The 14,784-nt window shown below is 42.3% G+C and overlaps 1 protein-coding gene across 2 annotated transcripts in view; it reads right to left on the bottom strand.

Annotated features, from left to right (window-relative positions):
- ERGIC1 (endoplasmic reticulum-golgi intermediate compartment 1) overlaps positions 1 to 14,784 on the bottom strand; it is a 122,604-nt gene that overhangs the window by 74,989 nt on the left and 32,831 nt on the right. For both annotated transcript variants that reach the window (XR_014788370.1, XM_084838695.1), the window contains exon 2: positions 10,625 to 10,686. Coding sequence is in view for 1 of the 2 variants with exons in the window: in XM_084838695.1 (XP_084694821.1) it covers positions 10,625 to 10,686 (62 nt within the window). In the remaining variant the exon portion in view is untranslated. The remainder of the gene's footprint in view (positions 1 to 10,624; positions 10,687 to 14,784) is intronic.

Here is a 14,784-nt window from a genome sequence, read left to right as displayed (position 1 = left end):
CCTAGATCCATCATTGTTGCTGGAGGCCCAAGTGGCTGCTGCGGCTCTGAGTGCCTTTTACCAGCTTTGGCTGGTTTGCCAGCTATGGCCTGTACTGGACAGGGATAGCTTGGCCACAGTGGTACAGGCATTAGTAACCTCAAGACTGGATTACTGCAATGTGCTCTATGTGGGCCTGCCCTTAAGGCTGGTCCGGAAGCTGGAGCTAGTGCAGAATGCAGCAGCTCGGCTGTTGTCGGGAGCTGCCCCTTTTCAGCGTGTAACTCCTCTGCTGAGGGAACTGCACTGGCTGCCTATTCACAACCAGGCCAGGTTTAAGGTACTAGTGTACAAAGCCCTAAGCAACTTGGGACCAGGATACCTGAGAGATACCTCCTTCCTTACCAACCTGACCGGTCACTCAGGTCATCAGAGGGCATGTTCCTGGTGGTTCCACATGGACCCATGGCCCAGTTGGAGTCCACCAGAAAAAGAGCCTTCAGTGTGGTGGCCCCCTTCCTGTGGAATTCCTTGCCTTTAGAGGTCAGGCAGGCGCCAACATTGTGTTCCTTCTGGCGCCTCCTGAAGACTTTGTTATTCCAAGAGGCCTTCCTTGCATGACCAGCTGTGGTTTGTTAAATTCCACTTTATTGGGGTTTGACTTTTAAAAAATGTTTTCACCCTTTTAACTTGCTGTTTTATTCTTTTACTGTGTTGTTCACCGCTCCGAAATCTTCTGATGTGGAGTGGTATATAAATATTGTAAGTAAGTAAGTAAGTAAGTAAGTAAATAATAAAATATATAAAGAACTGGAGGCATAATCCAGATCTCCCTCTCCCAGGTGGCGTGGAAGGCTACAGAGTCCATGTATGTGGATGACAGGAAGATGGGAGTGAAAGGGTAGCTGGGGTGGAGGTAGAAAATGATTTCCAGTCCAGGAAGTTCCTCCTCACCTCCATTTAGCCCAGAACTTACAACCTCCTCCTGCTATTGTTCAATACAGCTGGTCTCAGGAAAAGAAAAGGAGGAAGTATCCTGCATTGGCTAATACCTTTCATTTTCAGCATTCTCCATCCATCTCCAGAAACACTTTCACTCCTGGCCTCCCGCTGTCTGTTCTTATGTGTGGGGGACAAGGCCTTGACTCTGGATCATGTCCACAGTTTAAGGTTGATTGCCCTGATTGCCTTTAGTTGCACTTAAAAAAAAAAATGCTTGCGTGACTAGTTTTGCCAGATTGTGGGTGGGGAATGTGCATTCAAATGTGCATTAGAATATGCATCCAATGCAACAAGGACAGACAGCACCCACACTTGGTTGCACATTCCAATTTGCATTTGGATGCTTATCCAATGTACACCCATGGTTCTTGACCCGCACATATGATACACACATGAAAGCAGGCTTCTCGTAAGCATCTCTCCTTAGTTGGATTACAGTTGGCTCTCCAGGAAAGCCTGGAGCCAAAGGTGGCAACCCCAGACATATCAGAAATTCCAAACAATACCCATCCTTTCTACTAACAGTTTACCCCTGAGCACTTAAAATTTTTATGAATATTATTGTTTATTTATTATATTTATATTCTGCCATTATTCTATGAACTCAAGGAGGAATACATGGGATTCCTGGGAGACCTCCCATTTGGGCAGTGACCAGATCCAGACCTGCTTAGCTTCAGCAAGGTTGCTGTTATCAGGTTTAGGACCTCTGTTAGCAATTTAGGACCTCTGTTATGCTAAAATACTAACATCATAACAACTCAACAAATAACTTAGGAAGCGCTTGTTCAATAAACTGAAGCCAGAACTCTAGCAGCTCTAATCTTCTGTTTTCTGTGACATGCGGTGCTGGATTGAGATTTTTGAGGGCCCTTGGACAAGATACCCTTAATGGGCCCTTTCCCTTAGTTAGTCTAACTTATCACTGCCATTGTCACCAGCTGCTATTGCTCCTTGTCCTCTTTCTCATTATTGCTACTACTTGCTTGCTTGACAGACAGAGAGCCAATGAGCAAGCAGGCAATGGCATCTACTGCTCCTCCTCACCACCATCATTGTCTGGGCCAGAGTGAGAGGCAGTTGAACAAGCAGGCGCTAATGGTGAAGACAAGGAGAACCTCAGGGAGCTTTTTTCAGTAGGCCTCTGCTGGGGTGTGGACTCTCAGCAGGTGCCCAACCATGCCAGCCTTTGCAACATAGCAGTCCTCAGCCCTTGACTGTGGCAAGCTGTCACATCAGGCTTTGCCCCTTTTCACATTCTTATAATGTTTTTGGCCAAACTGGCCAAACTACAATTTTCCAGGATATCTACTTGTTCTGTGCTTTAATACGACACCTCACTCACATACCACCACACCCATGCCCTTAACATGGTTCCCACAGATAACCTGAGTTAAGAGACAGAGATTGGCATGACCCTTGTCTACCACCTATGACAAAACATAGCACAAGAACCCAAAGAAACAAGAAGTAGCAAAGTTCCCGTAAGTCGTATAGCACATAACAGTCTAGAGTTACCAGCCCCAGAGTTCCACAAGGAGTGAACACATAGCCTCAGGAACCAAGTACCTGAGGGAAAGATCCCTCATTCCTCCTCAAATTATTGTAAGGACAATAATTTGCTATCAATGCCCTTTAAAAGAAGCCTACTGAATATGATCAATGTGAAAGAGTCCTTTCAGCTAGAGAAAGACCATATCCACCACATTAGAATTTCTGGGAGAAGATAAAAAAAGATGGCCATGTGATGAGGTAGGGGGCAGAAGTGAGGAGCCCACAAAATACAAAGCGATTCCTGAGGAAGAAAAATTGTGTTATACTGGCCAACCCACATAAAGCCACACAAAGAAGGAACTAATAGGCATACAGTGACATTCTTCTAAGACTCTGCCTGTATACACAACTGAATGCAGGGATTGTTTCAGGCTGGTTAGAAGCAGAACAAACCAGTTCAAAGCTGCACAAGCCAGTCAGTCAGGATCCTTCCAACTCATAACTGCCAAAGACCAAAAAGATTGTGTCTCTGATAGGGTCATCAGTCCCCAGCAAAGCATGAAAAAAGGCACACAATATATAACAAAGTGACTCAAGCAAGAACTTAACTAGCACTGAAGTAATAATACAAGGCTACTATCAGCTTGATTCTGTTGAAAGCCATACCATTCTCCCCCTCTTGGGCATATCTACTATCAGTTCTCTCCATCCAATTTCATTTTTAGGTCCCTTTCTCTTTACAGTGTAATACTAACCTGTACTGCAGTTTGTTTTCCCATTTGTTTTTCCAGAACCTCATTCTCCACTTTTACCTTTGCACAACTTCACATCCTGGAAAAATCTTACTTCTATTTTTCCTTAGACTTGAAGGAATATGTTTTAGCGCATAGCTTTTCCCTTAGGATGGGGGTAGGCAACCTTTTTTCTGTTGAGGGCTGCATTCCCTCAGGGTTAATCTTACAGGGGGAAGTGGGGGCATACCAATGTTAGGCAGGGTAAGAGCCAAAAGTGTAGGGCTGCCCCTTTTCTCTCCATCACCCCTTCTCTCTCTGACCCACCATTTTCTGACTGTCTCTCTTCCCAACAGCCCCTTCTCTCCCTTTCCTCACCCAGTGGGCTGCCAGGGAAGGGGCAGACTATTCTTGCAAGAGGTCTTATCACTTGCAGAGGTCTACTGAAATTAGGCCATGGATCACATGATATTAGGCTGAGGGTCCACAAGTTGCCCATTACTGACTTAGGACCAAACTAGATGCAATGGGGCTGCTGTCAACATTACTGCCCCATTCGCAGATGAAGCAGAATTTGGGGATGGGGTCTATTCTTTACATAAAAAGGAGCATGTGGGGTGGGAGCTGAAAGAAAACTGCTTAAAACAATGCAGTGCAGCAAAGCAAGGTGAGGGAGGAGGCAGGGTTTTGCCTCCCCTTATTTTCATGTCAAGAATGGACACACATGCCAAGACATGCACACACACAACTTTGTGTATGAACAAGGCAGGCATATGCATAAAAATACACATAGTTGCCCCATCACATCTAGCATTAGTACTAGAGTAAAATTATATTGACCTCAGCTTTGAAGTCACTTAGTAGAGCATTTCAGCTAACTTTGAGATGGATTGTTTTGGGAACTACTAAATGCCAACTCCATAATTATAAATCAGCTCTATTGAGGTGCTACAAGCCCAAAAGGGAGAGGGGAAAAATACCACATTCTTAATTAAAGGGGCATAATTATTAGAAAGTTATCTTGGTTATCTGATAGGAAATGACATTTCCTCCTTTTTAGAACATAGACCACTTAGCTTAAAGATAGTATACCTGCATACTTTTTGAAGACAAATTTCCCTAGGAGGGAGAAAAATTTGTGTACATCAGTGTTTGTTGCTTCTAATTCAGGACAAAAGCTCCAGGAATAGAACACGTTCTTTTCCAGTGGCCACATAACGTACCTACATGATGAGGGGATAACTGCACAACTCCCTTTAGTTGGCTACTTTGTAAGCATGGGCGTCATCTGCCTCGTTGTGAACAAACACGCAGTTCCGTCAGCCACACATCTGCACTGTGCTCTGGAGCAGGAGTTAAAAGCTAGAGGCAGATTATGAAGATAACCACTTCATTGCAACACTTCGTTTCATTGCAGGAACAGGCATGCTTGCAGTGCTCCCACAAGGATTGCAAGGACTAATTTGGGCCAGTTTTTATAGAAATCTGCCAACACGACACTTTACCACTGTGTGTCATACCTCACAGAGGTTACAATACATCAGCACTGGCGGATCGAGGATCCTAAGGGCGTAATGCTTGTTTAGCAGCTTTCCAATACTGGCTGCAAGAGCCAAATCCTCTCCCACATATGTCACAAATGTTTTTGTAGTGGGGCAAGGTGGTTAGGGGGCAGCAAACCTAGCCTTTAACTGCCTGTAAGACCAAGGCACTAAGGGGAGTTATGCTTCCCAAATATTGACCAAGACCTGAATTAAGGGCTGTGAATAGACAATTCCTCTGGACAGCTGAGACTCAGGCAGGGGGTAGGGGAGGAGGAGGAACATTCTAGGAAGATTCTATACAGCAAACTTTTCACTACTGCTGCATTGAGAAGCTCTGCAGTTTTTTGTTTTTAAATAGCCAGCCCTATACCTGACAGAGCCTTTTAGTCTCGTCTCTAAGAGAAAAACAGGAGAAATAACAGGGCAGAAAGCATGGTGCCTCGCGCCTTTTCATACTATCCAACCATATCATCCCACACTCTCCCCATCCCTTCACCTTACTTTGAAGTACTTTGCATAAGGTGGGGTATGCAAAATATATTATACAGTACTTGACTTAGAAGATAAAGATTTAGTAGTTAAGATTTAGAAGCTACTTTACCTAAAAGCATAATATTACGATAAGAATACAAAGGACGAGGAACGCCACATCTGCAGAGGAGCCTCTGAACCCCCTCTTCTAACTGGAGCTCCCTATGCCATCCAACAAGTTGCTGCTGAAATCTGTGGAAAATTGGGATCAGCCTCTGGCTCAGCAGAAGGAGCTGCAGTCCAGGCAGAAAAGAAAATTAAATTGAAGTAGCCTAAATGTAGAAGGGCTCAAATGCCAAAAGGACTGCCTGAAATTGACAATGGTCTCCACACCCCGTGGAGGGCATATTACACTGATTTTAAAATCTTACACTGGCTGCCAATTTGTTTCCGAGCAAAATATAAAAAGCTGGCTCTTACCTTTAAAGCTTTCCCTGGTCTAGGTCCAAGGTACCTGAGGGAGCGCCTCCTCCCCTACGTTCCAGGCCACCACCTCAGGGCCTCTGAGGGCTCTCTGCTGTGGCTGCCTAATGTGAAGCTGGCAGCCACATGCAACAGGACCTTCTCCTTGGCCGCTCCTCAGTGGTGGGACAACCTGCTGGTTGAAATGCGCCTGCCGACCTCGCTGAAGGTTTCTGAGCAGGCATTAAAGATGCTGTTATTCCAGCGGGCCTTCCTTTTTGAGAACTCTTGTTCCTTTCACTGACTCTTGTATACTATTTTTAAGCAGTGTTGTTTTAAGCTGTGTTTTACTGTTGGATTTTTAAAACAAATTGTTTTTAGTTCTAAGTTTTTTTAGTTATATGTTATTTGTATATATTATCTGTATGTTTTTATGTAAATGCTTTTTAAACTTTGTATAATGTATTTTAATGTTTTAACTTAAACCACCCAGAGAGCTTTGGCTATGGGGCAGTATAAAATGTAATAATTAATAATAATACAAGGTTATCGCAAAAGCCATATGAATCATATATTTTAATTGTGAATTGGTCTATTTATTTTTTGTAAAAGCACCTTGCGAGGCTATTATGAATGGAAATAAATGTAGTAAATAAAATTTTAAAATCTATAGTATATATCTAGAAGCCATGTGTCTACACAGCTTTACAGTATTTTTACACAATCTTGTTATGTGTATGTACAACACATCCGCATGAATTGTTAAACTGTAGGATTGACAGCACAGCTGTCTGGACTGTTTGCGCCTCTCAATATGTCATATAGTTCATGCCACTGGGATGATAACTGTCACATGCCAGGGCATATGTCACTGCAACCTTCATACCCAAACATGGGCAGTTTGGCACAGTGATGCATTGCACTCTTGGAACAGCTACTGGTAGGCACTATATAGGACAAAACCAGAAAGGCATGCAGCAGTTGACAAGCACAGGTTAATAAAACAGAGAAGGCTTATTTGTGCCAATGACCCCCGGACTCAACACATGCTAAAGGTTTTAGCAAGAGGATTTTAACAGAACATTAAAATCTACTCAGTATCACTTGGGAGGCTAAGTGAAACTTGTTCAACGACGTTACATATTTCAGTCTGCCCAGCAATGCAGAGTTATACCACCTTCTCAATGGATGGTTCCACAGTTCTTACACCCTACTGAAGTGGAAGGGGCTCAGTGATGCATGCCAAAGGTCCCAGGTGCAACCACAGCATCCCCAAGTAGGGCTGAGGAAGAATCCTCCCTGAAACCCTAGAGACCTGCCGCCAGTTAGTGCAGGTAGTACTGAGCTAGATGGACCAGTGGTCTGACTTCATATAAAACAACTTCCTATAATAAGTTTGGGTCCATATCTTAAGAAGATAACATGGTGGTTTTTATTAAAATGAGTTGTGACAACAAGCAATTCTTTGCTGGAGTTCTCCCAGCCAGTCCAGGCTCCACCCCCTCACCCCACTCTCCAGGGATCATCTCCAAATTCCCATCCCAATGTTTCCTGTAAGGAAATGTCTCTAAATTACTACAATCACTACACTTCCCATGTACGGTGTGCAAGAAATGGTTTCGTACAAAAAGATGGCTTTGCAATCTCGACAGAACAGCACTTCTATTGAAAAGCCAATAACAAAGGAATTTTTATTTAAGGAGTTGGCAAGTTAATTACTTTACATAACATATGCATTTGCTGTACTGAACATCGTAAAGAGGATAAGTATGTGCAGGTAAGCCGGGGGACATGCGCTGCAGAGCTGGGGTGGGATGTGTGATGGTGTTCACACATTACAGTGTTCAGTTTGGTGAATGCATCTGCTGCCTAGAGTGTGAATCAACTCACCCTCTGGAATGTTCATGTGTTTGAGAGAGGATAATCTCTGTGAAATCCTCCATCTCTTATTCTCGAGGATAGTCCCAACTTTCCCCACATTTTGTTTTCCTCAACTTTTATTGGAACTCCAGTCTGCCTGCAAAGAGTTTGGGATCACAGTGATGGGAGGGATTCAGAGGATCATCTAGTCCAATCCCCTGTGCCAAGACAGGATCGCTTATACCAAAAATCATCCCTTTTCATCTTTTGAAAGTCTCCAATCCAATCCTTCCAAGAAAAGGGGATTCTACAATGTCCCCAGGCATCCTGTCCTTTGCTGAACGGCTCTGACAGTCGGGACATCCTTTCCTAATAGCCCATCCATTTCAGAAAGTGCCACCCCTCCTCTTTTGGGCATCCCTTTACATGTTTGAATACCATGAGCATATACCACCACCACCACCCTTTCCTCGTAGGATTTGTCTTTTAGGACCTCTATCATTTTGGTAGCTCTCCTCAGAATTATTTTCCATTTGTTTTTATTCTCCTCAAACTGTGCTCCTAAAATTGAATACAGAACACCAGACTTGCTCTCATCTGTGCAGAGTAGAATGTTGCAATTGCTTTCAAAATACTGGAAATCACACCCCTGTTGACAATCTAAAACTGCATTATCCATTGATTTTTGGCTCATGTTTGATTTGTTGCCACTAAATCCCTGAAAAGTTTCTCTCTGAAGTCCTGCTTCTTACTTACTTCTCAGTCCCTGAATCTTATATTTGTGCATTTGGCCCTTTTTTCCTATGTGTAATACTTTACATTTGTCCTTATTGCCTACAATGGTAACCCAGCATTTTTTAAACCACTGTGTGCAAACTGGGCTTTTGATTTTCAAGTTTTTTGTAATTTCCTCAGCTTTCCTGTGTTTTAAAATCATAAGAATATTTAGCCTATCCACTAGAGTCCTACCACTCTCTCCCAATTTTCTATCATTTGCCAGTTTAAAAAGTTTGTTGGCCACAATTGCATCCAAGATATGTATGAAGATACTGAACACTACCAGATGCAAGGTATTACAGAACACCACTGTATATTTTTCCAATCTGATGTTAGTCTATTACTTCCTTTTGCATATGACTGGTTCAGCCAATTTATCGTAGGTGAATTTTTCTAGGCCACAATTTCCAAGCTCACTTACAAAGATGTCACCCAGGGCTAAGTCATAAGCCTTTCTGAAGCCCACTAAGTATATTCTATAGGTTGCATTTCCTCCATTGACAAGCCCAGTTGCTATAATAAAAAGGAGGAAACTGGGATGCTATGGATTTTTTCTTTATTATTATTTTCTTTAGTATCATCCCTGCCAAATAACTTCTTACACAAAGAGACATTTTAAACCTCTTTAAACATGTTGCAACCTAAATGAGATGAAATATCCATATAAAATCTTGCATCTCTTAGGATGCAAGATTATATTCTAAACAGAACAATTGCTTTTTCTTATTCCTGACTTGTCTTTAAAAAGTACTGATGCAATGAGGATTTTGGAATATCAAACTGGAGAGATCATGGGCATCATCAGCTAAGCATTTCACTTTCAAGCAGTCAGCAGGCAGAGCAGAGGTGACAACCAACAGTTCATTAGAGAGAGCCAGCATGGTGTAGTGGTGAGAGTGTTGGACTGGGAGTTGAGAAATCTGGGTTCTAGTCCCCACTCGGCCATGGAAGCTCACTGGGTGACTTTGGGCCAGTCAGAGACTTTCAGCCCAACCTACCTCACAGGGTTGTTGTTGTGAGGATAAAATGGAGAGGAGGAGGAAGAGGAGGAGGATAACGTAAGCTGCCTTTGGTTCCTTGCAAGAGGAAAAAAAGGCAGGATATAAATGCAATAAATAAATAAATAGGGTCATGATCTCCAGTATTTTAAAAAAACAAAAAGCACTACCCTGTTTGAAAAGCTAGGCCCAAAATTTCTGCTGAATTTCCTGACATCAAAATGAAGCGTTAGATTTTGTCTTCCTCTGGAACAGAAGGGTCTAATAAGTTTGCCTCTTCCCAAAATAAGTCTGAGATTGCTAAAACTGGCATGTATAATAGTTCTTGCATTTATCTTCATAACCACAGAGTGGGCAAGTTAAAGGGAAGTAGCCACTTGCATTGCGTTCTTCTCCTACACCTCATGACTAATCTGAACAGTTGCAGTATGGTGACAGCAGTAATTTAAAGACTAGATGAGCAAAGTGGGGAAAGGGAGTAGGCAGTGACATTCTAAAATAATCCACTTATCACCACTAAATATTTGGTAGAACATCTCATCTTTGGTCAAGCATTTCTTCTCCGTTACTTTATACTGTAACCTTCATGATTCAGGATTACTAAGTTCTAGGGACATGATACTGTGCACATCAGCAAGGATATACAAGGCCACTGTCCCAAGCTATGAAAATAAGTAAACTGGGGCTCACTTACTTAAAGGAAACTAGTGTGCAACAAGACAGGAAAGCAACATTAGGCATCTAATTACGGGCCTGGCAGGATCGATCCAATGTACTACTCTATGCAACACACTCACTAGCAATGATGGTGTGAATTACATTACTCAGCCAACAAACTTCAGTCTTGAAATGAAGTAAGAAAAGAAGGAGATGAAGTCCCAAGTAAAAAGGTGATATCCACCCCCAACTATGCTATGTGTGGACAAAGTAGACCGGGGACAAAGATGCAATAAGCAAAAAAAATGATTGGTGTTAAGCTGTCTTCTACCTTGAATTTAATCTTTTTGGCTTCATCCACTGCCTCAAACCTGAAGAAGAAAGACCTGCCAAAGGCCATCCAGCATGACATGACTCAGCAGGGTCTTCCAGGTCAAATACCAACATGCTACCTGCAGGCTCACATTGGCTCTTCCAGTTACCTTTAAGATCTTTCAGTACAAAAGCACAGCAAGCTGTTGCATTACAACCTGCTGAGCTTACAGAACAAAATCATACTGTTCTAAAGGAGAGGCCAGAAGGATCTTTCATTTTAGACTGAGATATGCAAAAGCAAAGTCATGCACACACACACACACAGAATACTTACTAATTGCTCCTGTAAAGGTTGGCTGTGTAAGGTCTTTTGGCACCTTCCTGTAGATGTCAAACCTGAAAAGCACACCAAAAAGAAAGCACAAATGTTATAAAATAGGTGGAGCATTTCACTATTCAGAATCCATAGAACTGAATGATGTTGAAAATACTTCCATTAAGGTTTCCAACATAATTTTTCATTTTACACCACAGAGCAAAAAAATCTTTTTTCATTATGTAAGTGAACTATTTTTTTATGGTTATTCCTAGCTAAAGGTCAATCAAGTTTGACAGGTGGGATGGGGGAAGGAAAGGGAGAGATGGAGAATTCAAGTTCTTTTCCCTACTTCTCCACCCTGACTCACCAAACAGAAAAGCAGACCTCTTAACTTCATTCAAGATTGAATCCCATTCACTTTGTTCCATGACAAGACTCAATGGGCACCACCAAGAACTCTCAGTGTCAGCCTCTGTTTGCATAGCCCCATTCTGTCTGCAGACCCCTGCTCTGAGTCCTATTTCTTACATCTAGTTCTCACAAACAACCCAGGAGGTGGTAAACATGTTTCTGGGCTGTATGACTTCAAACTACAGGTTGGGGTTTACATGACTGAATGCTCCTCTGTACTTAAAAAAAAAAAAACCCACATACAGAAAACTAACATGACAGGAAGAATGCTGGCTAGAACCCTTCTCCCTGACATGCTAGCTTTCTATGTGCAGAGATTTTGTATGGAAAAGTATTCAGACATGCACACCTCCACCTGTAGTCTAAAGTGCTACAGCCTAGAAACAGGTTTACCACCTCATCTGCCATTTGTGAGAACAAGAGCCTAATTTATTGAGTGAGAGAGTATATCAGAGAATGCTGAGAATTGGCTAGAATATTTAGAGATTATTATTTATATTGCACCATTGGCAGAGATAGTATCTTGAAGAGTAACATGCAAAAAAAAAAGTCCCTACCCTGAGGATTTTATAATCTAAACTTAGCTTGGGCAAGGAGGACATCAAAGACAGGAGATACAGGCAAGGGTAAAAGAAAACCACAAACAAATGCAGTTATATGTACTTCTTTCATTTCAGCTGGGGCTGAGGATTAAGAGGTTAAGCCAAAGGCTTTATGGATTTTAAGGAAGTGGCATCACATCAGTATTCTGGAAGGACATTTCAGGCCTAAGGGCAGTGTCATTAAAGAGACCCTTGGGTGGTAGAGTTTACGGATGAAATATCTGCTTTTCTCCACCCCCTCTCTGCCCCATGTTACCTCCTTTTCCACAGGTTTCTGCACTACAGCAAGATTATTGCACACACTGTTGCACATCTTTATAGCGGACTTAAAAACTAATGATTACAGCAGATAGGCATCCTTTGGTTTCTAGGGCCAGGTTGTCAGCTTAAGTAGGTATAAACAGCCTTTCCCAAACTGGTGCCTCTTGAACTGCATCTCCCATCACTCCTCAGCCAACATGACCAATGGGAGTTGTGGTCCAACACTTCTGGAGGTCACCAGGTTGGAGAAGTCTGAAGTAAACTGAGCCCACTGTACATCAAATAGGAACTCCATACAATACCCTTAAAGAACCTCATAATCAGCAACACTTCCCCCATTAAAAAAAAAATACGGAAATGACTAAGTCTACCGAATCCATGAAAGAAGCGAGATTTGGGACTTTTTCCAAGTTAGGAAATGGTGTCTTCTACATTTAGTCTTGTTACCAAACACAGCTTCAGCACAATCAGTGGCCCTCTAAGCCAGGCTTGCAGTTAGCCACTTGACAGTCACCTATGGCAAGAAATAATTACATTCAGCTGCCCTGGCAAGGCCCATTTCCCCTTCCAGAAAGACTGCCTTGGCTGCACCCTACAGAACACAGCTCTGCTCTAAAGGCTGCAAATGAAAGCCCCTCCGTCCCTCCCTTCTTTCCTTAATTCCTTCAAGCTACAGGCACCAAAGGCGGAAGGGAAAAAAGCTCCACATGCAGCTTCTCCAGAATGAAATTCTATGTAACACCCAATCAAACTGTGCATTAAGATGTACAAGAGGTTGTGTCTCTTCCAGCCTTAGAGCTCAGAGATCCAAGTCTGGAAAGCAAATAGCTCCAAGTGTCTCTTCCAGAACACAGAGAACAGCTACAAGTGCAGCATTCATGACAGAAGCTCATCCCAGCCGCTCCCTGTTTTACAGAGTGTGGGACAAATAAAGGGGGGCAATTGGGGAAGTGGGTCAGCCTACAAAAATAGAGGGGAGATACCTTCATGTTGATCTAAACTATCTCCATACTATAGGCACAAGTGTATAATTTACAGTTCTAGATTTACCCATTTCCATACATGATAGATTATGCTGACAGGTCACCCACAGGCCCTAAAAGGGATTGGCTCATCTGTGAACTCCATACCTGAACAGACAGGGAACTTTCAAATGCTTCTAGACCCAGCACCTCATGGGCAGGTGGTTGTGGTAGCCAAAGGTGCTTTTTACCAACTATATTTATTGTGTCAGCTCCAGCCCTTCTTGGACAGATGGCAACTTACTGTTCTGATTGAACCTTCTGTAGTGGTCATTTTTTACTACTGTTCTATATGGGACTTCCTGTCTATGTGTGTTCCCTTCTATTATGTGTTCTATATGAGACTTTCCTTAAAGACCACCCAGATGTTTCAGCTAGGAGAAAATATAGATGCCCACCTCCTTATGAATTTCAGGGGGGCATCAACATATTCGTCCTTTGTTGTATCATCTGCATTAGTTACCACCATGTTTCCAAGCCTAGTTCAAAGGTAGTCATTTTACTCTTTAAAGCCCTTTAATGCCTGAGATGGAATCTGATAAAGAAAATCAGTCTGACTCTCCCTGTATCAGATTTCATGCTAATCCCATTAATAAAATTAGACTCTTCTATCAATAAAGGAAGTAAGAACTATGGACGAGAAACAGGACCTTTAGAGTGAGGGCCTTGAAGCTATGGAATAATACCTCCCCACTCCTGCAAGATACAAGGTTGCAGTTCTTTGGCTGCTTTTAAGAAAGGTTGTTTTCAAGACATTCCAATGTGGGATGGCTTTTAACCTGTCTTGGTAAAGGCTACAAGCTGAGCTGGAAATCAATGGGTGCCATTATCTTCTGTTGTTTCAAAAAGGTCTCATGTGTTTGGGGATTATTCTGCTCTTTTTTGTAGTATTTGTTTCACTGTAAGCCACAGAGCTTGTGTGAAAACAGCCTATAAAATTAGACACAATAGTATGGCACCAGAATGCCATGAAAAGCTTCTGCAATTCATGGTAGTTTCCAAACAGAGAACCCATTCTTGAGATGTCAAATGAGAGCCCTGTTTCTGAAAGCACCTCTAGGTGCAGAACTCACCAGGTCAGGAAGGATATTCAGCTTTCTAACATGACACAGTTTTTATGAGTGTGCATGCAGGGATGTACTTACAAACAAATCACACACACACAAACTGGGGTCCCCATTTCCCACAAGAGGATTTTACCACCTGAACAAAGCCTGTAGCATTTGATATTTTCAGAGCTATACTTTTTTATAGCCTGATTTATCTTTCCCCTAATTTATAATAATAATCCTGAACTAAATGGCCCATTTATGGACCCGCAGCTTCCCTGGGAACATCTGGAAAGCACTGTTTACATTCTTTCCACACAGACCACAGCAACGGCAGCATATGATAAAGAGCCCCATAGCAGCTCATGACATCATGGCCTCACAGGCAGAGGAAATAGCTAAACTTCCTGCTCACAGCCCATTAAAACCTCAGCACTGGCGTCGTCTCACTGAAATGACAATAATGCCTTGGCAAACCTGGTAAGGAAGCCAGGAGGAGAAAGAGAGGGGCTATGGAGTGTAACTAAATAATTGGAAACAGGAAATAGCTCTAGGCTGAAGGCAGTAAAAATAACACCATGTGGATACTATAAAAGGAAGCATGTTCTTGGAGCAAGAGACAACCCATTTCAAGATTTAAGAAATGTGTTGTCAACATTTTGGGATTGGTTTAAAAAGAAGGATGATGCCTTCTCTGGGAACAAGGCAGCTTCTTCTCAGTACTTTTCATTTAAATCATCTTAAATGACTATCATCTGTGGAATGTGGACACATATTAATTCTATTTATTACATAATATTTATGGATAATTTTTTTAAAAAAGAAAAGGT

Source organism: Heloderma suspectum, chromosome 2 (assembly GCF_057233095.1).
Source record: "Heloderma suspectum isolate Gila_16-S chromosome 2, 16-S_ref, whole genome shotgun sequence".
NCBI classification, from domain to species: domain Eukaryota; kingdom Metazoa; phylum Chordata; class Lepidosauria; order Squamata; family Helodermatidae; genus Heloderma; species Heloderma suspectum.
This window is presented reverse-complemented; position numbering and strand designations above follow the sequence as displayed.